Source organism: Mirounga angustirostris, unplaced genomic scaffold (genome assembly GCF_029215605.1).
Source record: "Mirounga angustirostris isolate CCGP_5_RB_7025 unplaced genomic scaffold, mMirAng1.0.hap1 SCAF_1, whole genome shotgun sequence".
Lineage (NCBI taxonomy): Eukaryota > Metazoa > Chordata > Mammalia > Carnivora > Phocidae > Mirounga > Mirounga angustirostris.
Window position 1 is genome coordinate 163,286,000 of NW_026991709.1, and position 23,474 is coordinate 163,309,473.

The window sequence follows — 23,474 nt, forward strand, 5'->3', positions numbered from 1 at the left end:
TCTCATCACAACAAAAAAAAATCTGTAACTATGTGGACGTTAACTGAACATTATTCTGGTAACCGTTTCACAATATATACATACAACAAATCATTTATGTTGTACACCTAAAACTGCTACAATGTTGTATATCAATTATATCTCAGTAAAAAAAAATTGGGATCTTGTAAATATGATTCAAGAGTTCCATTTTAGCACTAACTTTAAAAAATATCATAATATTTATTATTAATAGTCATCTGTAATGACTTCTATTTTCTTCTTTCTATTTTTCTGTAATTTCTACTTCCCTCCATGAACATGCTTTTTAATCAGACAAAAAGTTGCTATTTTAAAAAGTAATCTGAGGGGTGCCTGGGTGGCTCAGTCGGTTAAGCATCAGCCTTTGGCTCAGGTCATGATCCCAGGGTCCTGGGATCGAGTCCTGCATCAGGCTCCCTGCTCAGTGGGGAGTCTGCCTCTCCCTCTCCATCTGCCGCTTCCCCAGCTCATGCTCTCTCTCTCAAATAAATAAATCTTTTAAAAATAAAAAAATAAAAAAGTAATCTGAGGGGTACTTGGGTGGCTCAGTCGGTTAAGTGTCTGCCTTCAGCTCAGGTCATGATCTTGGGGTCCTGGGACCTGAGTCCTGCATCTGGCTCCCTGCTCCGCGGGGAATCTGCATTCCCCTCGCCTTCTGCCCCTCCCCCCGCTAGTGCATGCTCTCTCTCTCTTGCTCTCCCTGTCAAATAAATTAAAAAAAAATCTTTTAAAAAAATTGATCTAAAAAAATAAAAAAGTAATTAAAAAGTAATCTGTACATTATAGGTACCATATTGGTAAAATAAAACCTATAAAACATACAATTATAGGTCAATGCACACATATTTTACACAAATATATTGGATATATCAGTAGTTATTTATTCACAAGAGGAAAAACTAGAAGGCTCAGCATCAAAATGTTAGCAATGATTATCTCTGTGGTAGAGATCTAAATGATTGTAATTTTCCTCTATTTGCTGCTCAGTATTCTTGTATAATAAACATAAATTACTTTTGTAATCAGAAAAAGAATTATTTTAAAAACCGGAGAATTTCTGACTCTAATGCCAGAATTTTCTCATAGCAAACTGTCAGTGCTTATTTTAAAAAGCCTTTTTTCTAGCTTTTTCCAGTAAGCCAGTCTTGTTTTTCTGTCACATGTATGACTAACCACTTATCTCATTCCACATCATCCAAGAAGGAATCAAACCTTCCAACAAGGAGCCTCCTGCAAAGCTGCCAGATGATATCTCTGATTCAGATTTTGCCTGCAATCCTGTTGTTCTAAATAAAGACTAGAAACACACTTTGCCTTTCACTAGATAATAATTGAGCTCTAGCTAATTACGGAATGCTCCTCTCTGGATTTTTGACTATAAGTACGTAAGAGGCACTGTTCCCTCCTGGCTTCTTAAAGGATTATGAATCACACAGACCTAGGTTCAAATTCTTGCTATTTCCATTTCTTTACCAACCCCATAGGCCTTGGGCAAAATACTTAACTGCTCTAGGCTTTAGTTCCCTTCTAAAATTAGAGAAGGTAAAGAATGCCTTTAAAGGTTACGAGGAACCAAGAGGAAATACATGCGAAATTTCCTAAAGTGCCTGGCACCTTCCCAAATCTTAGTTTCCTTCTTGCTGGAAGAGTCATGATAGATTCTGCCAATTGCTAATGGTGGGCTGGTGGTTACTTAGCCTTTTTCAGACTCAGTTTTCTCATCTGTTGATGAGGAGAAAACTTCTTTCACCTTTATGCTGAAGCAGTTGAACACAGTCATGAGCTACCCACATGCCCCTTAAAAGAAAGACTTGTTGCCCCAGCTGTCAGCTCCTGCAGGGTTGGCTTCAGGGCATGTCCTCATCCAAAGACTGATTGCAGTGGGGATCCATGGAAGGGTGCACCCATCTTCCTCCTCTGCAGTGCAGCCCCAGTGGGGTTGGCCAAGGCTTTCTCATGTCTGCATTACAGTTCGATTTCTCCCTCTGCCCAATCCACCTCCTCCTTTTCCCTGCTACAGCTAGTGATCCCCATTAAATATCCTGCATGCCAAACCTTATCTCAGCAACTGCTTAATGGAGAATCTAATCTGTGACCATTGGTATCAGGAGTCTCAGAAAACAGGCAATAGATACAGGTTTAGACCTAAATCACTCTCCAGTGAAGACCCCATCACTAATGGTAGGAGGAGCACAGACAGCCCCTGGCACAAGGTGATGATGGTCCAGTTGTTAAAACATGCACCTGTGATGAATCAGGATGGCACGTACTGACGGCAAGCACAAGCTGGTATGACCTATCAGGTGTTTAGAAGTATGGGCACATAGTAGCTGTGAGGACAATGGGATTGGAGGGAGCAGCAGAGTCCTGGCGCTGTCATAACAAATTACCACAAACATGGCAGTTTGAAACAACAGAAACATACTCTCTCACAGTTGCAGAGGCCAGATGCCCCAAACTGAAGTGTCAGCAGGGTTGGTTCCTTCTGGAGGTTCTTGAGGGAGAATCTGCGACATGCCTCTCTCCTCATGGTTGCTCATGAGGGCTTCTTGACTTCAACCTCTACCTCCATCTTCACACTGCCTTCTGCTCTCTGTGCCCCTGTGTCTCAAATACCCCTCTCCCTTCTCTTTGAGGACATCAGCTATTAGATGTAGGGCACACCCTTAATCCAGGATGATCTCATCTCAAGATCCTTAACTTAATTAGTCTTATAAAGATCCTATTTCCAAGTAAGGCCACATTCTGAGGTTTGGGGTACACGTATCTTTTGGGAGCCACAATTCAACCTACTACAGATGGTTATTGCTTAACACCACTGATGCCTTTGGTAGAGATCATGAAAAGCCACTGGATCAATGGGCAATGGAAAGCCACATGTGAAAGCCAAGGAACCTCCCGATAGTTTACGACAGCAGGAGGGTGGGGAGCCAAGGACCAGGCCCACTCCTAATAGAGTGCCCAAGCTCCAGGGAAGATTAACTACTCAATCGAGGCAGATCTGTCAAGCCAAGGTCAGGGCCCTGGTTGTGAAAACCTGGGCCCCTGACACACAGGAAGACAGCATCTGATCTAGACCTCCTCTAGAAGCCCTGAGCCAGCATAAGTGGTCCACCCTTCTTATTAAGAGCTAGCACTCCCCCCACCCCCTCTTCTTACTTAGAAACCATGGAAAGGCCGCTCTACAATAAATACCTCCACTTAGGATCTATCCCCACCTCCTGTCCTGGCCACGAAGCCTGCAGATAGGTGACATGGTGGGCCTGGTAGGGAAGGAAAGGGGCTACATCCCCAAAGAGCTCTAAGACCTAGAAAACATGTGTTTGCAGGAGCTAGGGAAACACATGTAGGATTGGATTCCAAGAATGTTTGATCAAGGGGCCTTATGATCAAGAACACAAGATAAGATTCCAGAGTATTTATTGATTGCCAAGCACTCTTCCCAGATACAGGAATTAACACCCTGGCAGAGGATTCCAGGAAATGGTTCAAATGTTCCCTTAAGATGGTTCCAGAAAACATGAAAAAAGCGATGGCCCATGTTAAGTGAAGTTGCAATTGCCATGGCTGACCATGGAAGAGACTATTAAAATGTTCAGAGAAGTGGATGTACTATGACACACCAAAAGACTCACCAGAAGATTGTGTTCCATAGAAAGGCCCAGAGGCTACACCATTTACCAAGACTTTAAGAATGGGTTGATGAGGGGGACACTGGCATCACTAAAAATTCAGTGATGTATGGCTCTCTTCCACAAGCCAGGACTGAGTGTAGGAAGGAATGGTAAGAACTAGGCTCATTGATAGCAGTGGAGGTGATAGGACCCCAAAATAGAGGCCAGGTGGTGTCCTTTCATCACCAGAAGCCAGGTGGATGCAATTATCACAGTGAACAGCAGGGTTGGAGTGGCAGCCAAGGGGCCTGACCCACAGAGCTGGTTAATAGTGCACAACATCCTTGGCAAAATAGATGGGCAGCTTGTATGATCGGAGGAAATCAAGGAGGAATGATCTGAAGGCTTAGGACAGTTATCTTAAGAAAAAGCCCAATCCCTTGCCCAGTTCCAGACCTGAGCCAGTTTTTGGACCTAGAATTCACTGACTGAATGGGAGACGGGTCCCCTGGAGGAAGGACCCTTGCAACACCGTGGCCTGTATACACAGAAATGATTCCCTAGTCCTTTCCTAAAGGGATCTGCAGCCATTTACTCTGGTAACTACTCTCTGGGGAAAGGTGAATACACAAGGATGGTTGAACCCAGGGCCTGAGCTAACATTGTTAACTCTAGACCTGTTAGAGTGGGAGCACATGGGGACAAGGCAATAAATAGAGTCCTGACTCCAGAAACCAGGAAAATGATTTAGTCTGCTTTTAGAAGTCCTTCAGGATCCAGTTTCTGCTCTCTCTCCAGACTTAACGTTCAGCACTTATTCTGACTCCGCAGAACTAAGCTACTTGCTCTTCCTTAGTGCTTCATCTCCTGTCCTCTTTCTCTCTTAGTCTCAATATCTCTTTCCATCTCTGTCTGTGTCTGTGCCTCATCGCTCTTCTCTCTCTCCCATAGCCCCCTTAAATCTTTCCTTCTGTCCTTGTCTATTTCTTTGTTCTTTATCTCTATGTCCCTCATCTCTCAGTTTCTCTCTGTCTCTGTCTGTCTGTCTGTCTCTCTCTCTCTCACACACACACACAGGCACACACACCATGCTTACTCACCAGTCTCAAATGCTCCCCTCTCCCCCTGCCTTTCTTCTTGCTAACTACTATGTGTGCTTTAAATGCCTTTGAGGATCACCTGAGACTCAGGGAAGCTGACTTCCTTATTCTCTCCGGGCTTACCTCAACCACAACATAAACTAGATTCTGTGCAATAAATAGGACTCCCCAAATGGATTTACAGATTCAGTGCAATTCTTATCAAAAATCTAAGCTGGCTTCAGGGCGCCTGGGTGGCTCAGTCAGCTAAGTGTCCAACTCTTGATTTTGGCTCAGGTCATGAACTCAGAGTCCTGAGATTAAGCCCCATGTTGGGCTCCGCACTGAGTGTGGAGCCTCCTGAAGACTCTCTCTCTCCCTTTCGCTCTGCCTCTCCCCTCTCTCCCTCTCCCTCCCCCCGCTCTCTCTCTCTTAAAAAAAAAAAAAGAAAAGAAAAGAAAGAAAGAAAATCTAAGCTGGCTTCTTGGCAGAAATGGAAAAGTTGATCCTAAAATTTATATAGAAATTCAAGAGATCCAGAATAGACAAAGCTATAGTAATGAAGACAGTGGGGTACTAGCCTAAGGATAAATATATAGATCAATGGAATAGAAGAGACTATCCAGAAGTAAACCCTTACGTCCATGACCAGTTGCTTCTTGACAAGGGTGTTAGGATAATTCAATGAAGAATGAACAGTCTTTTCAACAAACAGTGCTGGAAAAACTGGATATCCACGTGCAAAAGAATGAAGTTGGAGCCTTACCTCATCATATACAAAAATGAACGCAAAATGGGTAATATACATAAATATAGGAGCTTAAATTGTAAAACTGTTAGCAGAAAAACTTGGATAAAATTTGAGCCCCTTTCTCATCATGGAAATACAAATCAAAACCACAATGAGATACCACTTCCCACCCACTAGGATGGCTGTACTCAAAAAGGCAGATACTAAGAATGGCGATTCCTCAAAAAATTAAATAGAATTACTACACGACTCAGCAAGTCTACTTCTGGGTACGCACGCACCCAAGAGCATTGAAAGCAGGGACTCAAACAGGTATTTGCACACCTGTGTTCATAGCAGCATGATTCTCAACAGCCAAACAATGAAAGGAAGCAACGCCAGCATCATGGACAGATGAACAGATAAACAAAGTGTGGTCTATATATACAATGTAATATATTTATCCTTGAGAAGGAAGGAAATTCTGACACATGCTACCACATGGATGAACCTTGGATGTTATGCTCAGTCACAAAAGGGCAAACACTGTATGATTCCACTCATGCAAGGTACCTAGAGTCCTCCAGTTCATAGAGATGGAAAAGAAGATGGTGGTTTTCAGGGGCTAGGGGAGGAAGGAATGAAGGGTTAGCATTTCACCAGGACAGAGTTTCAGTTTGGAATGATGGAAACATTCTGGAGATGGGTGGTGGAGATGGTTGCACAACAATGTGAATATACTTAATACTACTGAACTAGACACTTAAAAATGGTTAAAATGGTTTTATGTTATGTATATTTTATCACTATAGTGAAAAAAGAATGTTTAGAGTTGCCTAAACTTACACTTGAGTTTTTCTTTTTTTAATTTTTATTTTTTTAAAGATTTTTATTTATTTGACAGAGACAGCAAGAGCAGGAACACAAGCAGGGGGAGTGGGAGAGGGAGAAGCAGGCTTCCCACCGAGCAGGGAGCCCGATGCAGGGCTCGATCCCAGGACCCCAGGATCATGACCTGAGCCGAAGGCAGACACTTAACCAACCGAGCCACCCAGGTGTCCCACCATCGTGTTTTTAAAAAGAGAGCATGGTGATCATTAAAGGTCAAAACACCATTAAAGACACTGGTACTAAATTTAGAGGCACTGGGGAGGCCCGTGCACCTCCCTGAACCTCATGGCTTCCTCTTAAAATGAGGTGGACAGGATTAGATCAGTCCTACTCCTAGCTCAGGGTCTCAGGACCCCTGTGGACTTCAAATGCAATTTAAAAGATCCTCTGGTTACTTTCAATATTTCCAAATGAAATTTAATAAAATTATTCTTTTACCTTCCGGAAGCCTGCCCAGAGCAATAAAGAACATCAGGCTTCACAGGTTATTAGTTATAATTGTTATAGAGGAGGGAGGGCCGGGTTTACGTTGCTTATGTAACAGTCCTGGTGCCGGGGAGGGTGCTGTCACCATGGAAGCTAACTGGAGAAGCCCTTCAGAGCCAGCAAAGGGTCCGGCAGTTTGAGCTGGGCCATACCCCCCCTATGGCTGGAGAAGAAGAGAAAGCTGTCGCACCTGAATGGGCACAGGTGGTACTGATGGCAGACAAACACATCATCACAGTGGAAGTAGTAGTGCCTTCGGGTTCTATGACAACTGGAGTCAGGCTCAGCGCTGGGGGAGGAGAGGAGGAACATGGCACGTGCTACAAGGTGGCTGAGAAGACCAGAGAGCCATTCCTGACACTATGGATTCCCTAAATTAGGGGTTCTCAAATAAAAGCACGCCACAGAATCGCCTGGAGGGCTTGTTAAACCACAGGGTGCTAGGTCCTGTCCGCTAGATGTTTTGTTTCAATAGGCCCCTGGGTGGGGAGCAAAGAATTAGCATCTAACCAAGTCTTAGGTAATGCCCAAGCTGCCGGTTTGAGGACAACACTTCATTTTTTTTTAAGATTTTATTTATTTATTTATTTGAGAGAGAGACGGAAAGAGCACAAGCAGGGGGAGCGGCCGGCAGAGGGAGAGGGAGAAGCAGGATTTCCGTCAAGCAGGGAGCCCGATGTGGGGCTCGATCCCACCCCCCTGGGATCATGACCTGAGCCAGTCAGATACTTAACTGACTGAGCCACCCAGGTGCCCCTGAGGACCACACTTTTAAACCCACTGCCTTACTGTATTGATCAGGATTAGCTATGCTATTCTATAGTACTAAATAACCCCCCAAATCTCAGAAGTTTAATACCATAAAAGTTTAGTTCTTGCTCACATCTCAGTCCAATGAAGTTTGTATAGCCTTCTTCCATATCGCATTAACTACAGGGAAGAAAGAGATTATGGGAAGGTGCATGAGATGTTTTTAAAGGGCGATGCCTGGAAGAGGTTCACATCACTGCTGCCTCCTTCTGTGATTGGCCAGATCTCAATCACAGGACTCCAATCTAACTGAGAAATGTAGTCTTCCCAGGTGCCAAGAAGGAAGGAAAAAGTGTGGCAAACACACAACCTTATTTCCGCCACATAAACAAACCCACTGTCCATTCCCATTGTCCTTCCCCTCCTCAGTAAGCAGATTATTTTTTAATTAGAATATATTTAACATATAGCGTTGTTTAAATGTAAGGTGTACAACATGTTGGTTTGATAAATTTATACATTGTAAGCCCTAAAAGGACTTATTTACTAGTTGCAATTCGTACACTTAAACAACATCTCTCTTAATCCCCCACCCCCCAGTTCCTGGCAACCACCATTTTATTCTGTTTTTATGAGTTTGATTTTTTTATACTCCACATACAAGTGGTATCATACAGTATTTGTCTTTCTCTGACTTTTCTCACTTAGCACAATGTCCTCAAGATCCATCCATGCTGTCACACATGGCAGGGTCTCCTTTCTTGTGACTGAATAATGTTTTATTACATATATTCACCACATCTTCTTTATCCATTCACCCATTCACAGGCACATAAATTGTTTCCATATTTTGGCTGTTGTGAATGTTGCAATAAACACAGGAGTGCATCTATCTCTTTAATATTCTGTTTTCGGGGCGCCTCGGTGGCTCAGTTGGTTAAGCGACTGCCTTCGGCTCAGGTCATGATCCTGGAGTCCCCGGGATCGAGTCCCACATCGGGCTCCCTGCTCCGCAGGGAGTCTGCTTCTCCCTCTGACCCTCCCCCCTCTCATGTGCTCGCTCTCTCTCTCTCATTCTCTCAAATAAATAAATAAAATCTTTAAAAAAAAAATATTCTGTTTTCATGTCCTTTGGATATATAACCAAAAGTGGAATTTCTGGATCTGTACTAACAAACTTTGTTTCTACCCAACAGATTTACTCCTCCTCCAGGAGCGGGGAAAGCTGATACCACCCTCAGATCAAGGAGACCATCTATTAGATGAAGACAATCCACCTTGCTCGTGATTAATTCAGGTACCCAGGCTCAAGCCAATCAGTGCATGTCAGTCTCTTGTCAAATGTTATTGGTCCAGGAGTGAGCATGTGACCCGATCAGGCTGAAAGGAATAAAGAGGGTAGAGAGAATTTTGATCTATACTACCAGACTTGGAGCGAGGAAGCATGCTGTTTCAGTTGACACCAGCAACCATCTTGAAACCAAGAAACCAATCTAGGAAATAGAACCTAAAGAAAAAGAGAAAAATGGAGCCAGGGCCCTGTTCTATACCTGAAGCCTACTTTACTGCTGAATTTATTTTTGAGCTACTTTGAAACCAGACCTGTTACATGTAGCAGAAAGTAGCCAAATGGATACACCTCTCAAAGCACAAGAGTGGGAACAGAAATGTTTTGTTTGCTAATTCTGTGACCTAACTCTTACCCCAAGGGTTCTACAGATGAAGAAATGGGTACACTTAATAAATGATGCAGTTTGTGTGATAGCAATTATTTCAAAAGGTAGAGTCCATAGGGCATAACTACAGCAGATTGTAAATTTTAAGGAGGCAGAGACCATGTCTCTTCTTTTGCCTGTTATAGACCCAGGGTCCAGCCAGTGCTTGGCACACATGCATGTGCATGCACACACACTCATGAAATCTATGTTGAATGAATACATCACCAGGAACTCATAAAAAATGGGCCCTTGGTGACCCCTGGGTGGTGAGAAGTTTGGGAAGTTATCTAAACATTGTAAACATGGAAACAATGAATGGTTTGGGTTAAACAAGAGTGTGTATAAAATGTCTAGCACAGGGTCTGGCATCTAGTAAATAAATGGAAATTATCATTAAGATTACTGAAGTTAACTAAGCCATTCCATCTTGAAGGTTCCTTTCAAATCTAACTATGTTATTCTAGGACACATTGCATAGTGATTAAGAATATAGACTTTATTCATAATTTTCTAAAGCTAGAACAATACAGTCCAAATTCCACAGCAGGTGAATGGATAAACAAACTGTGGTCTGGCCATACAACAGAATACTACTTGGCACTAAAAAAAAGAATAAAATCCCCCCCATACACACACACGCATGCACACACACCATGCATGGATCTCGAAAGCATTAATGCTAAATGAAAGAAGCCAGAGACAAAAGTCTATATTCTGTATGATTCCGCTATATAACATTATAAAACATTCTCAAAAAGGCAAAACTATAAAGACAGAAATCATATCAGTAGTTGTCACAAGCTGGAGATACAGATAAGAAATTAACTAGAAAGAAGCATGGTGGAGTTTTTGGAGTAATGAAAATATTGGATACACTGATTGTCATGGTGGTTACATAACTATGTATTTGTCAAAACTCACCGAACAGTACACTTTTTAAAAGGTGACTTTTACTGTAATTGAATTGAACCTCAATAAACCTGGCTTTTAAAAAATGTGACATGTAGACTCTTTGTATAGATGGTATTCATACAGATTTAGTTTCAAATCCTGGCTTCATCACTTTCTATGTAACCTTGAAGATGTTTCCTTAATCTCTTAGGGCCTAAGTTTTATCATCTAAATAATATCAGAGGAGGTTTTGTTTTGGGTAAGATTGGGTAAGCATAACTCTACTCTCTCTCACCCACTGAATGCAGCTATAAAACCTAAACACTATGCTTGAAGCAGATATTAGAGATCTCTGAAAAATAAATACTCCAAATTAGGAAAGACTAGAATTCCAATTAAACTGAAAGAGAGTTTGACACTTTGTTTTTTCACTCCAATGTCTCCCAGCCTGGACTCAACACAGCCCCAACCTGGAAGAGAATATTCACATGGACAGAGAGAAGTCCTTCAGTTACTGCTCTAGGAGCAGGATAAGGGTGTCGCCTGATGATTTTTTCTTTTTCTTTTCTCAGCTCAGCTAGTCCCCGGGTAATCGTGTGGCAGTGGCAGTGACAGCCGTAGCAACAGGGACTCACAGAAACCTGAAACTCTGAGAGATGTGAAGAACTTTCTAATCAGAAGAGGTGTGGTCCCAAAGAGGTGGGGCAAGCCTGCTTATTTTTCTCTTTCTTGACCCCAGATGTGGGTGTACTCTTTGGAAGTGAGCAGCAGAGCAGAATAAATAAATTCCCAGATTTAGGGCCAAGGGTCAGAAAATAATTAAAATGATCTAAGAAAGAAAGAAACTATGAAAGAAACCTGAATAAATGGAGAAACTGACATACCCTGTTCATGGACTGGAACACACAACATAGTAAAGAAGTCAAGTCTTCCCATATTTATCTATAGGTTTAACATAATTCCAGTACAAATCCCAGTGGAATTTTTGCAAACATGGACAAGCTGATTCTAAAATACAAGGAAAAGCAAAGGAACTAGCATACAAAACAATTTTTGAAAAAAAAAAAGAATAAAATTGAAGGAATCACACTACCCAATTTTAAGACATTATAAATCTCTGTTAAGACAATCTGGTACTAGAGGAGGAAGAGACATATAGATTAATGGAACAGAATAGAGAGTCCAGAAATACACCACATAAAACATAACCAATTGATTTTTTCCACAAAAGTGCAAAGGCAATTCAAGGGAGAAAGAACAATCTTTCTAACAATTGGTGCTGGAAAAATTATACATCCCTGTATAAGAAAATAAACCTTGACCTGAACTGCCCAACTTATAGAGAAATTAATTCAAAATGCATCATAGATCTAATTGTAAAACCTAAAATTATAAAACTTTGAGAAGGACATATGAGAGAAAAAGCTTTGTGGTCTAGAATTAGACAGAATTCTTAAATGTAACACCAAAAGCATGATCTTTAAAAGAAAAATATAACCCCTATTGATAAATCGGACTCAAGGAAAAGTAAGACTTTTGCTCTGTGACAGACATTGTCAAGATAACAAAAAGATTAGCCACAAAGTAGGAAAAAGTTTTTGCAAGTTACATATCTGACAAAGAACTTGTATCCAGAATATATAAAGAACTTTTAAAACTCAACAGCAAGAAAACAAACAATTCGACAACAATAACATAAACAAAAGATTTGAACAAATGCCTCACCAAAATGGATATACAGACAGTGGTGAATAAGCACTGTTCTATATCCTGATTTGTTTACACAAATCTATACATGTATTAAAATTCACAGAACAAGGGGTGCCTGGGTGGTTCGGTCAGTTAAATGTCTGACTGTTGGTTTTGGCTCAGGTCATGATCTCAGAGTCGTGAGATCTGAAATCATATCAGTAGTTGTCACAAGCTGGAGATACAGATAAGAGTCCATAGTGCATAATTACAGCAGATTGTAAATTTTAAGGAGGCAGAGACCATGTCTCTTCTTTTGCCTGTTATAGACCCAGGGTCTAGTTGCAATTCGTACACTTAACCCGTGTCAGGCCCCATGCTCAGCATGGAGTCTGCTTGAGATTCTCTCCTTCTCCCTCTGCCCCTCCCCCTGCTCATGTTCTCTCTCTGTCTCTAAAATAAATAAGTAAATAAAATCTTCTTTAAAAATTCACAGAACTATACATCAACAAAAAGTCAAAAAGTCATGATAATTTTTTAAATTTTATTTTATTATGTTATGTTAATCACCATACATTGCATCATTAGTTTTTGATGTAGTGTAAGTCATGCTAATTTTTAAGTAAAATTAAAAGAAAAAAATAACATCATAATAAGAGTGCTTTCCCCATAGAGCTTTGGTGTTTCATCCATGGAAGTATTAATAAAGAGGTATGGGCACCAGCTGTATTACTTCTTCTTCAATCCTTTTTATTCCTGAGGAGGCCCAGATGATGCCCAAAGTAATAAGATACCAGGCAAAAGGTCACATGCTCAGACCCTGGAGATTTGGAAAGTGTCGTTCTAAACAAGAAGATTGTTCCTAGAATTTTGCCAGCTTGGAGTCTGAACAAAGACAGCCTCAGAATCAAAGGCATAGATATTCTTGGGTTTTTACAAGCACAAATTATAACGGTAATTCATATTTCTCCTTACTTTCTCTCTTAGGTTATGGAATCCTTTGTGCCTTCAGGCAAAGAGGTCTGTGTAAATAAGTCTTGATTGGTTTTGCACCTTGAGATGATTCTGTGACAGCAAAGGAGTGCTTGGCACCAATATTTCCCAAACTGAAATATTTCCCAAACGAAATATTAATCCCAAAAGATGTTGAGTGGGGGGGCGGAGAGCGAGGGAGGGGAGAGGAAAACATGGTCTGGGAAACTGGAAAGTGTTACATGTTCTGTTTTTCTCTTAGAGTTTCACAATGCATATCAATCTATTAATGCTTTGGGAAATCCCACAGCAAAGAAATCTATTTGCCTCTGTTCAATCCAGTTTCCTAAACTCAGTTGACCATGAAATTTTTTTTCAAATAACTCCAAATCATGATAATTCAATGAAAACCCACTTTGGGACATGCTGCTCTGCTCTACACCAAACCCAGATTATAGACTTTGATAGCTAAAGATAGACTTGGTATACAGTAATTCACTCTTCTCTAACTGGGGTCTTTGCCAACTCAGTTTCTCTCCCAAAATTCAGGGCCAGTTTTACAAAGAGATAAAGTAGACCATTGCTGACTTGCTTAAATTTCAGGGACAATATGTAATAATAATAATTAATAATAAAAATAGTAAACACATACATAATACCCACTACATATCAGGTATTTTTCTAAGCACTTTATGTATGTTAACCAGTTGAGTTGTTGGTGACAACCTCGTGAGGTAAGCACTATTATTATCCGCATTTCATACATGTGGAAATTGAGGCACAGAGCCACTTGCTCAAGGTCACACAGATAATAAGTGCCTGAGTCAGGATTCAAAGCTGGCGGTCTGGATCCAGAGTCCTCACTCTTGACCACTATATTATACTGCTTCTCAGATGAGATACCTACTCTGTTTCCTGAAATTCTATCCTTATTCATTCATTTCTTTGGTACCATAAGAATCTGTGATCTTTCAGAACTCCATTGGAAAACAGAGTGTCCTCCCAAAGGGAGAATTCCCCGAGCCGGTGTAGAGGCTGTTCTTTCTCCCTAGAAAGTTTTAAATACTCTTCCCTATCTGGTGAACTGCTGGCCATCTTTCAAGACCTAGCCCAAATGTCACTTTCTCCCACAAGAAGCTTTCCCAGAAACCCTGAAGGGCTATCTCACCACATCTGTGGCCCAGACCTTGTCTGCATTTTACTTTAATTGCTTTGTATACATGTTTATTTTTTGTCACCAGCCCATGACATTCTCAATTGCAGAAACTTTGTTTCAGACATTGTGCTAGGCACCAAAGAGTAGAAAGATAAACAAGAAATGGCCCCTGGCCTCAGAGAGTCCCTAAGCCTTAAATACTTGTTCTTAATGGACACATCGGATATTTAAGACAAGGGCTGGAGAGCTATAAGCAAAGGTTATGTGGGCACAGAGGGAAGAACAATTACTCCCAGTTAGAAGGAGGTGATATTTGAGCTAGGATTAAAAGATGAGGAAAATTTCAATGAGAGAATAAATGAATGAATGAATGAATGCATTCCTTGGGAGAATGAATGATTTGTGTTATTCTTACGGTGCAAGAGGACAATTAGACTTGGAGACTGTACTGACAGCAGCCGCCATTAGCCCTGTGCCTTCAGGCAAATCACTTCGTTTTCTACACTTCAGTTTATCCATCTGTAAAATTGGAATAATAACCACTCATTTCCCAGGATTTGTTTTAAGAATAAAATAAAAATCATGTCCGGAAAAGTGCTTTGTGTAAAATGCTAAGGATGCTTTGCTTTGTGTAAAAACCGTAAGGACGTTAGGTTTAATGACGCTTTTTTTTTTTTAAGATTTTATTTATTTATTTGAGACAGAGAGAATGAGAGAGAGCATGAGAGGGAAGAGGGTCAGAGGGAGAAGCAGACTCCCCGCTGATCAGGGAGCCCGATGCGGGACTCGATCCAGGGACTCCAGGATCATGACCTGAGCTGAAGGCAGTCGCTTAACCAACCGAGCCACCCAGGCGCCCTTAATGATGCTTCTTAATTCCTCTTGTATATTGTCTCTTAAGAGTTCAATGAGATGAAGAACATTTAAGTGCTTACTCTGTGGCAGGCATTATTCTACGTACTTTCTAGATACCATTTCACTTACTGTTGCAACAATCCTGTAAGGTAGGTGTTATTGCTGTGGCCATTCTACAGATGTGGAAAAGAAGGCACTGGATGCTTCTCAGTTGTCTTGCCCATGGTCACACAGCTGTTAAATCTTGGGGCCAGATTCAAACTCAGGTGGTACCTGAGAGCCCCTGGTCAGAGCCTAAAAATAATGAAAGACGCCCTCAGTCTGGTCCAGTTATTATACGTGAAAAATCAGTTGAGAATGGACAGATGTGACAGGGTGACCCTCCTCTGACACACAGAGATCAAGAACCCTCTTCCTTACCTCCATTGGCAGATAAATGGAACATGTGGTTAATCATAAGAACCACAGAGCTTGGATTTTCTTTTCCGGAATATTTTTGTCCTTTACTTATTAAACGCTGATTAAACAAAAAACTAAGACATAAAAATTATAGAGATTTCACAGCGTTTTTTAAAAGATGGAATACTTGAGCCTTGTCCTAGTGAAACCCAACCTAATAAGGTCATTGTTAAAGATACAAAGCCAACAGCTGGATAAATCAGAAAAACGAGGCTCAACTTTCACTGAAATCAAGTGGCATTTATTTGTAGTTTAAACGGCTCTCTAATGTTTGTATTTCATTGGTATGAGAGTTCCAACAGAACCCTAAAGTGATTACATAGAACACCAAGGCTTTTTAATAGCTTCTAACTTAGCAAGCCACGGTAATTTAAAAAGGAATGGATGAATTGCTAGAAGCAAGGAGATTTCTGCTGAAGAATACAAATGCATTCTCTGCTATTGCTTCTGCATCTTTCTGGGGAGAGGCAAAATGCACACAGGCATGTGATGGAACTTTCCAGCTGGTGGTTTGCATTATCAGGAAGGAAAGTGTTTGTGAAAATGAAAATTACTGATGATTAGTTGTGAACGCCCATAAGGGAGAGAAAATGGAGAAACATTGCAGAATCTTTATTTATACCAAGGGCTGAACCTTGTGGGTGGCAATGTGAATTGGTATAATCTTTTGGAGGGGATTTTAGCAATGTGCAGACCCTTTACCCAGCAATTCCACTTCTAGGAATCTACTTTATAGCAATATTTGCACATGTACACAAGGTCTATGAGGATGTTCACTGTAGCATTGTTTGCATGTATGAAAAAAGGAAATAATCTCTATAACCAATATGAAAATGTTTAAACAAATGATGGCATATCCATATTTTAGAAAAATTTGCTGCTAATAGATGGAATGAGATAGATCCCCATATATTTGACACAGAAAGATGTCCCTGATATGTTAAGTGAAAAGGGCACACTGCAAAATAGTATCTAGCATATGACTCCATTTTGAAATGTTTTTAATGTTTTTTAATGTTAATATATATGTAGAAAATATCTGGAGGAACAGGTATCAAAGATTATCAGTGGCTATCTCTGGGGGATGGCCAGAGATATTTTTGTAATGTTTACACTTTTTGAGCATAGATTACTTTTGTAAAGAGAGGAGAAAACAAAATAAAACAAAGTTGAGTTATTTCCTCCAGGGAAGAACAAAAGAAACATGGCTAGTAGAGCTCGATTCACTATATTTAGGTGAAAGGTTTTAGTGTAATTATGCAATTCTGTAATTTCAGAGTCTGGCAATCTGGGCAAGGGTGCTATTCGGTCCGAATGAACCCAGATGACTGTGCTCACATTGGGAGAATGCGACACAGTCCTTATTCTGGTCTCTAGGTTGTCCCTTTGGCTATTGCTGCTTCTCCTCAGCCTTGGCTGACAAATTAGAAGCAGCTGATTTTCTTTCTCCTTCTCCTGCCTCACAGGCCGGCCATTTTAGACGGCGCTAAAACATGATGGTAAAGAGCTTGGCCTTTGGAGTTCCAGAGCCTTGGGTTCAAATCCCAATTTCGCCACTCTCCTAACTGTGTGCCTTGGAGAAATTTGCTTCTCTCATCGGGTCCTCTGTTTCCTCATGTGAAAAATGAGGATTTTAGAGAACCTGCCTACTAGGGTCTTTGGAATGATGAAAAGAGCTAAGTATTGAAAGTGTTTGGAAATTTATCCTGTTGAGCAGTGAGTAATATATGGAACTGTTGAATCACTACGATGTGCACCTGAAACTAATATAACACTGTATGTTAACTGCACTGGAATTAAAATTTTTAAAAAAGAAAGCGCTTGGGAATAATAAATGTATAAACAAATATCACCTATTATTATTGTCGTCTTGCCCTATCAATTCTCTCTTGGTAGAATTTCTTCCATCTATATTCTGCCTGATAAACTCCTACCCATTCCTCAAGCCCTGGCTCAGATGCTATCCCTGCAAAACCTCCTTTGGTCTCTCCCCGCACACCCAGAACTAATTAACACTCCCTTATCAGAGCTCCTGCGGAGTTCTGGGCACCCCAGCTTCATTACGGCATGTGATGTTCTGGGTTTGCTTGTCTGTCTCCTTTACAGACCCTGACCTCCTTCCTGCAAGGCATCAGCCCTGGTCTAGCCATCTAAATCCTCAGCACTTACCTCTTGTGCGGGGCTCAGAGTTTAAATTCACATAATCTTTTTTCAAATCGAATTAATCCCCTCCCTGCCTCTATCACCCCAGGCCAGGCATCTTTAGTTCCTGGTGAAACTATGGTAACAGCATCCTAACTGCTCTCCCTCCCAATCCAGGCTGATGTTCCGCCCTGGGTTTTAGCTCCACTTTTGCCACAGGCTAATGTGATCTAAGCACACTGCTTTCTCTAACAATTAGTTTCCTTATCTGTAAAAGAGAGACAAACCCTCCTTCCACCAGGTAGTGGAGGGGACTCAAGGAAAACTACATGTGAATGGCATCCACATTACCCAAATTTAGCTATTGCTATTTCTGCTTTTTGCTTACTTATTTACTTTGGAGAGGGAAGGGGGAGGGGCAGAGGGAGAGAGAGAGAATCTGAAGCAGGCTCCATGCCCAGCGTGGGGCCAATAGGGGGCTCGATCTCAAGACCCTGAGATCATGATCTGAGCCAAAATCAAGAGTCGGCTACTTAACCGCCTGAGCCACCCAGGCACCCTGCTATTTCTGCTTTTTGAAAGGCAGTGTCCATCAGGGAAGAAGAAAAGAGTATCTGAAAAGTCTCTGTCCTGGAAGTTAAAGTACATCCTGTGATTTTGAACAAGTTTCTCTGGTTATACATAAACAGGTGAGCTCTCTCACCTGGGGTCCTGTTTCCTCCAGAAATTGCATTTGATGTGCCCTTCTGTGAGACCAATCCCAGAGGCAAAGAGGCCTCCACCCTTAGAATTAAATACAAATCTCAGAGAACATTGGTGCAGTCTTTTACCATTCATGGAATACTTTCATGTCCATCACTGGATTTGAAAAGGGCTTTCGAGGGAAAAAATCACAGCCAAATCTTAACAGTGGTAATCTCTGGATGGTGGAATTGGGCATGATTTTAATTTTATGCGTGTTTTCCTAAACCTTCAAAATCTTCGATTTTGGAGCTGGGTGGAGATGATGGTTGTACGACATTGTGAATGCACTAAATGCCACTGAATTGCACATAAAGTGTACAATTTTATGTTAGCTTTGTGGATTTCACCTCATTAAAAAATGTTCTGCAATACACATGCATGATTTTATAGCCATTTACTGAAATGTGTTTGAGTCCAGAACAAAAACGGATTCTTAAGGCTCAAAAGCAGTTCAGTTAGCTGACACTCTCCGCACCCCTGTCCCCAAGTCACTGGTCCGGGCGGCCAGCCTGCAGCGCGCTCCTCCGACCGCCAGGGGTCTTCACGGAGCCCTCGCGTTCCCCACCCGCGGAGGAGCGTCTTCTCTTGCGCCTTTGAAGCGCGTATGCACGCGAGAGGCGTGGTCGGGACTGCCGGCCACCCGGGCCTTGACCCTGCGCTTCTCAGGCTTCGGCTGGCGCTGGCCTGTGGTTCGAGTCCTCACCCGTCCCTCCAGTTCCCACCCCCGGCTGCAGCCTTCTGCTGTCCCGGCCGGTCCCCGACTTCCATCTCCCCAACCTTAACCGGCTGCCCCAGTATCGGTTCCCCGGCCCGCTGTCCTCTGCCCTGCCCTGCTCCGCCAAGGGTCCCTGTCTCTGAGCCTCAGCCCCATGGCGCTGCAGGCGCTGCAGAGCTCGGGGGTGGCCTTCCGCAAGATCCTGTCTCATTTCCCCGAGGAGCTGAGCCTGGCTTTCGCCTACGGCTCCGGGGTGTACCGCCAGGTGGGGCCCAGTTCAGACCAGAAGGTGAGCCTGGCCCCGGGGCAGGCCCCACGCCGGGAATCGGCCTGTTCCCACGACGTCCCTTTTGCCGTAGATCCCTCCAGAGCTCTAGAGCTGCTCCTCTACTCTGCGCACTGCACGTATCAACTAGCAAAATACAACCCGTAGCAAAGTGTTCCTAGTGTAATGACATCATAAGCCGAGTTTTGAAGGATAAGTAGGAGCCCACTTCGGTCTGGAACAGGAGATGCAATTATGCGGAGGGCAAAGCTGATGCAGAGGCAAGATGGAAGACAGGAAATACTTGCCCGGTGCTGGTTCAGTGTGCTCAGCCTTGGCTGATCTTTGGCGTTTTCTGACAAACTTTAAAATGCTGATGCCTGGGTTCCACTTGTGCAGATTCTGATTTACTTGGTCTGGAATGAGACTTGGGGCTTCGGGAATTTTAAAAACTTCCCTGGTGATTTTAATGCGTAGCCAAATTTGAGTCTCATCTGCAGCTGTGGGAGAAAGTACAAAATGATGCTCCTGACTTCAGGAAGCTGACGGGTAGTTGTAGGGCCAGGGCAGATGCAGTGAAGTTACCTACAAAAGTTAATGGGTGACCAGTATATTTACCCACGCTCAGGACATTTAACAAGAGTCTATTTAGGACCAGAAGTTGTTACTCTTCAAAGTTGCCTGACTGCAACAGCAGTGAGGGTACAGTTTGCCTTATGATTGCAGACTTTTTTTCTGTAAATAAAGGGGAAAAAAGTTTGCTTCCAAGGTGGAAACAAGATTCAAGACATAGAGCAGTGGAGTGGCAGGCAGATATTTTCATTTAAATGAGGCTGTTACTGACTTTCTCCACTAAGGCTTTAGAGCTTTTGCTCAGTTAACAAAAAAAGCAAGAGTCTAAATAGAGACGTTTTCTGGTGAACCGTATTTTTACTTGCTGTAGTTCATGCACAGCCTACCAATTCATTGTCATCTTAGTTTATTAAACTAAGGAAATGATAGAGATAGGGCCTCCTGGCTTTGGACACCTGACTGTAATCTTTTTAGGTTAAAGTTTGCCTGTTCACTTCCTGGTAAGGCCGTCTATACTGTTGCTTGGATTTCTGTTTCCCAACTATACTGTGTTTAAGTAATACTTTGCTTTAAGTTGACAACATATGAAAAATTATAGGTGGTGGGTATATAAGAAATTACAGATTATTATAGGCTAGTTATTTTTTCTAACATACGTTAACATAATTATACATTTTTAAAAAACATGTCCACCCCAAATCTTAAGTTTCACCAGTGGTTTGTGGTTTTTGAGAAACTTAGAGCAGGCCTTAGCCTCCTGATTCAATAGCCACCTCTTCATTTTTCCATGGAGATTTTCCTTTGGGTAGGCCTGGAGGAACCCTTCCCTTTCCCTCGCCCTCATTCCCTACAAGATAACAAGTCTTATAGATTCCAGCACAAAATCTCCGATCAGTCCCTACCCTCAGTGCCTCACTTAATGTCTTTTCATTTCTCACCCGGAGTTTTGCTGTTAGCCTCCTGTGTGGTTCCCCACCTTTAATCATCCTTCCCTCCAGTGAGCGCTTCTGCAGGAAAATTTTTTAGCATGGCAACCCAGCCTCCCTTTCTGGACTCCCTTGGTTGTGTTCTGTTCCAGCATATCAAACTAAATGCAGCACCCAGAACATGCCTAGCTCTTGTAACCACAAGAGTGCTTTCCTTTAGCAAGACTCCCTTCCCTGCCCCCTATACTTCCACTAAGCCTGCTTAACTCTTGCACATTCTTCAAGACTCAGATTTATCAGATAAAAGAATGTAATTTCATAGCAAAATCTCTCATTTCTGTTCTGACCCCATTCTGAGTGAAATTAGTACATTTTGCATTCCTCTATCAAGTTCATTTAGTGATAATTTGTCTATTCTCCCCAGTAGACTTTCTTTACCTCTACCCCAGGATCTATCAGAGCTCCTTGTAGGTGCTCAGTGAGTGGTTGGAGAATGAGTAAGAGTTAAAATAACTTATTTCCTATGACATAATGCTTTTCAGAGCTTATCCATCCTGTGTTATTTGAGCTGGAAGAAAAGTGGAACACATTTAGCTACATTTAGATGAAAGCCATGTGGCATAAGGTTCAGCACTCAGAATTTGGAACCAGATTCTGTCTGCCGCTCACTAGCTTTGTGTCCATGGGCATGGTTCTTACTCTGTGCCTTGGTTTCCTTTCCTATAAAATTGGGATAGTATCAGTACCTACCTTGTAGGATTGTTCTGAGGATAGAAGGAACTACGATACATATGAAGTATTTGGAAGAGTGCCGGCAGGACGATACATATGGAGGAAGCATTGTTATTACTATGCGTGTTGATGAAAACAAGCTCAGACTGGTTCCAGAGACTTGCTTAAATTTCTGATGACAGCTCAGGTCCTCTATTTCTTAATCATAATGGCATAGAATTTTAGAGCTTTCCACTCTATATAGATGCCTTTCGAGGAATTAAAACTAAAATCATTCTCTTTTCTTCATTCCCAGAATGCCATGCTGGACTTTGTTTTCACAGTAGATGACCCTGTTGCATGGCATTCAAAGAACCTGAAAAAAAATTGGAACCATTACTCTTTCCTAAAAGTTTTGGGGCCCAAGATTATCACCACTATCCAGAATAACTATGGTGCTGGAGTCTACTATAATCCATTGGTCATGTGTGATGGTAGGGTAAGTGACTTTGGATGTTTGTCTTAACTTGGGCGGTTATTAAATATTAGAATACTAGCTGACTGTATATGTTCTTGCAGTCAGGAAACGTTTACATTCCTGCTGAATAAAGGTGACTGAGAAAGACTATCTTTAATTATTGCCTTTGGCCAGTGCTTCTCAAATTTGAGTGAGCATCAGACCTCCTAGAGGGCCTCTTGGACACACAGATTGCTAGGCCCCACCCCAGAGTTTCTGATTCCGTAGGTCTGGGGTGAGGTTTGAGGATTTGTTTGTTTTTTTTTTAAATTGAGATATAATTATATAACATTGTGTTAGTTTTGGGTGTACAGTGTAATGATTTGATGTATGTATGTATTGCAAGATGATTACCACCACAATAAGTTTAGTTAACATTCATCATCACACATAGTTACATTTTTTTTTCTCTTGTGATGAGAACTTTTAAGATTTACTCCCTTAGTAACAAGGATTTGCATTTCTAACAGCTTCCAAATCATGCTGATGCTGCTGGTCTGGAAAACACGCTTTGAGAACCACTGGTTTGGTCAGTGGGACGAATACTCAGGCCCACTAAGGATGAGGGTATCACAGGTAGTCAAGAGCATGTGATGCCACGCGATAAGAACCTCTTGGTGCCAGCAAGTGGGTAGAATTTGAGGATGCATCCCATCTCCCTGTTGGAGAGCAGATAAGAAGCACAGATCCCAGCCGAGGGCTGGCTGACGGCAGGAACCCTGCCGAACTTTCACACGAAGGGACCCAGTCTCTAAGAGAGCTGCCAAGAACTGGGCAGGACTGCAGCCTAAGAGGACCAATGGGGGACTAAGTCATATACCCCCTAGAGATGAGCTGGGCTGCCATTGACAGACAGGTTCCAGCAGCTGTGCCGGTTCTGCTCTGTGCTGCTGATGGCTTTGAGAAGTTTTCCTTTGATGTGCTGATGAATCGCCTGAGGATCTCGTTGAAATACAGATTATGATTCAATTGGTCTGGAATGGAGCTTGAGATTTTGCATTTTTTGATGAGCTCCCAGGTGATGCTGATACTACCGGTCAATGAACCAGGCTTGGAAGGGCAGGAGGTTGGAGTACTGACTTAGGAAGGATTTTGAAGACCTGTCTGAACTTGGCGGGAATGAGTACTCTGATTGATTGGTGATGTCTGGATAGCATTTGGGCCAAATGTTTACTTTTCTGGTTGAGGTCTAATCCTGCTCCAACCTGCATTTTGCAGTTGAGGAAATGAGGATTCAGAGAATGGACATGACTTCCAGAAGGTCGTGTAACTAGTTATAACGTGAGAGGCCCCTCCAGGGGGCCAGGGGTGTTTCCATTACTTCCCAGCTGTTATGTGCCTGCCTTAAGAAGGGCTTTCTGCTGTATTGTGTCCAGATTGGAGGGAAGATGGTGGCTCAGTGCAGTTTTCCACATCTACTTTAGTCATGCCAAACACGTAGCTTTGTTCTTTCTCCATAATTAGTATTATGCTGAGCCTATCTCTAATTAGTGGTTTCAAACCATATTACAAGCTCCAGTAACCAAATGTTGGGGCATAATTATATGCCAAAGGGACTGTACTTTTTAAT

At 42.1% G+C, this 23,474-nt stretch overlaps 1 protein-coding gene across 7 annotated transcripts in view; it reads left to right on the top strand.

Moving 5' to 3' along the window:
- The first annotated feature begins 18,820 nt into the window (after window positions 1–18,820).
- Window positions 18,821–23,474, top strand: part of TAMM41 (TAM41 mitochondrial translocator assembly and maintenance homolog) — an 88,116-nt gene continuing 83,462 nt past the window's right edge. For 5 of the 7 annotated variants that reach the window (XM_045861822.3, XM_064592262.1, XM_064592251.1 and 2 more), the window contains exons 1-2: window positions 18,821–19,201; window positions 21,704–21,886. In XM_045861822.3, coding sequence (XP_045717778.1) covers window positions 19,067–19,201; window positions 21,704–21,886 — 318 coding nt within the window. In that variant the 5' untranslated portion in view covers window positions 18,821–19,066. The remainder of the gene's footprint in view (window positions 19,202–21,703; window positions 21,887–23,474) is intronic. The other 2 variants (XM_064592278.1, XM_064592283.1) reach the window with 1 other exon arrangement.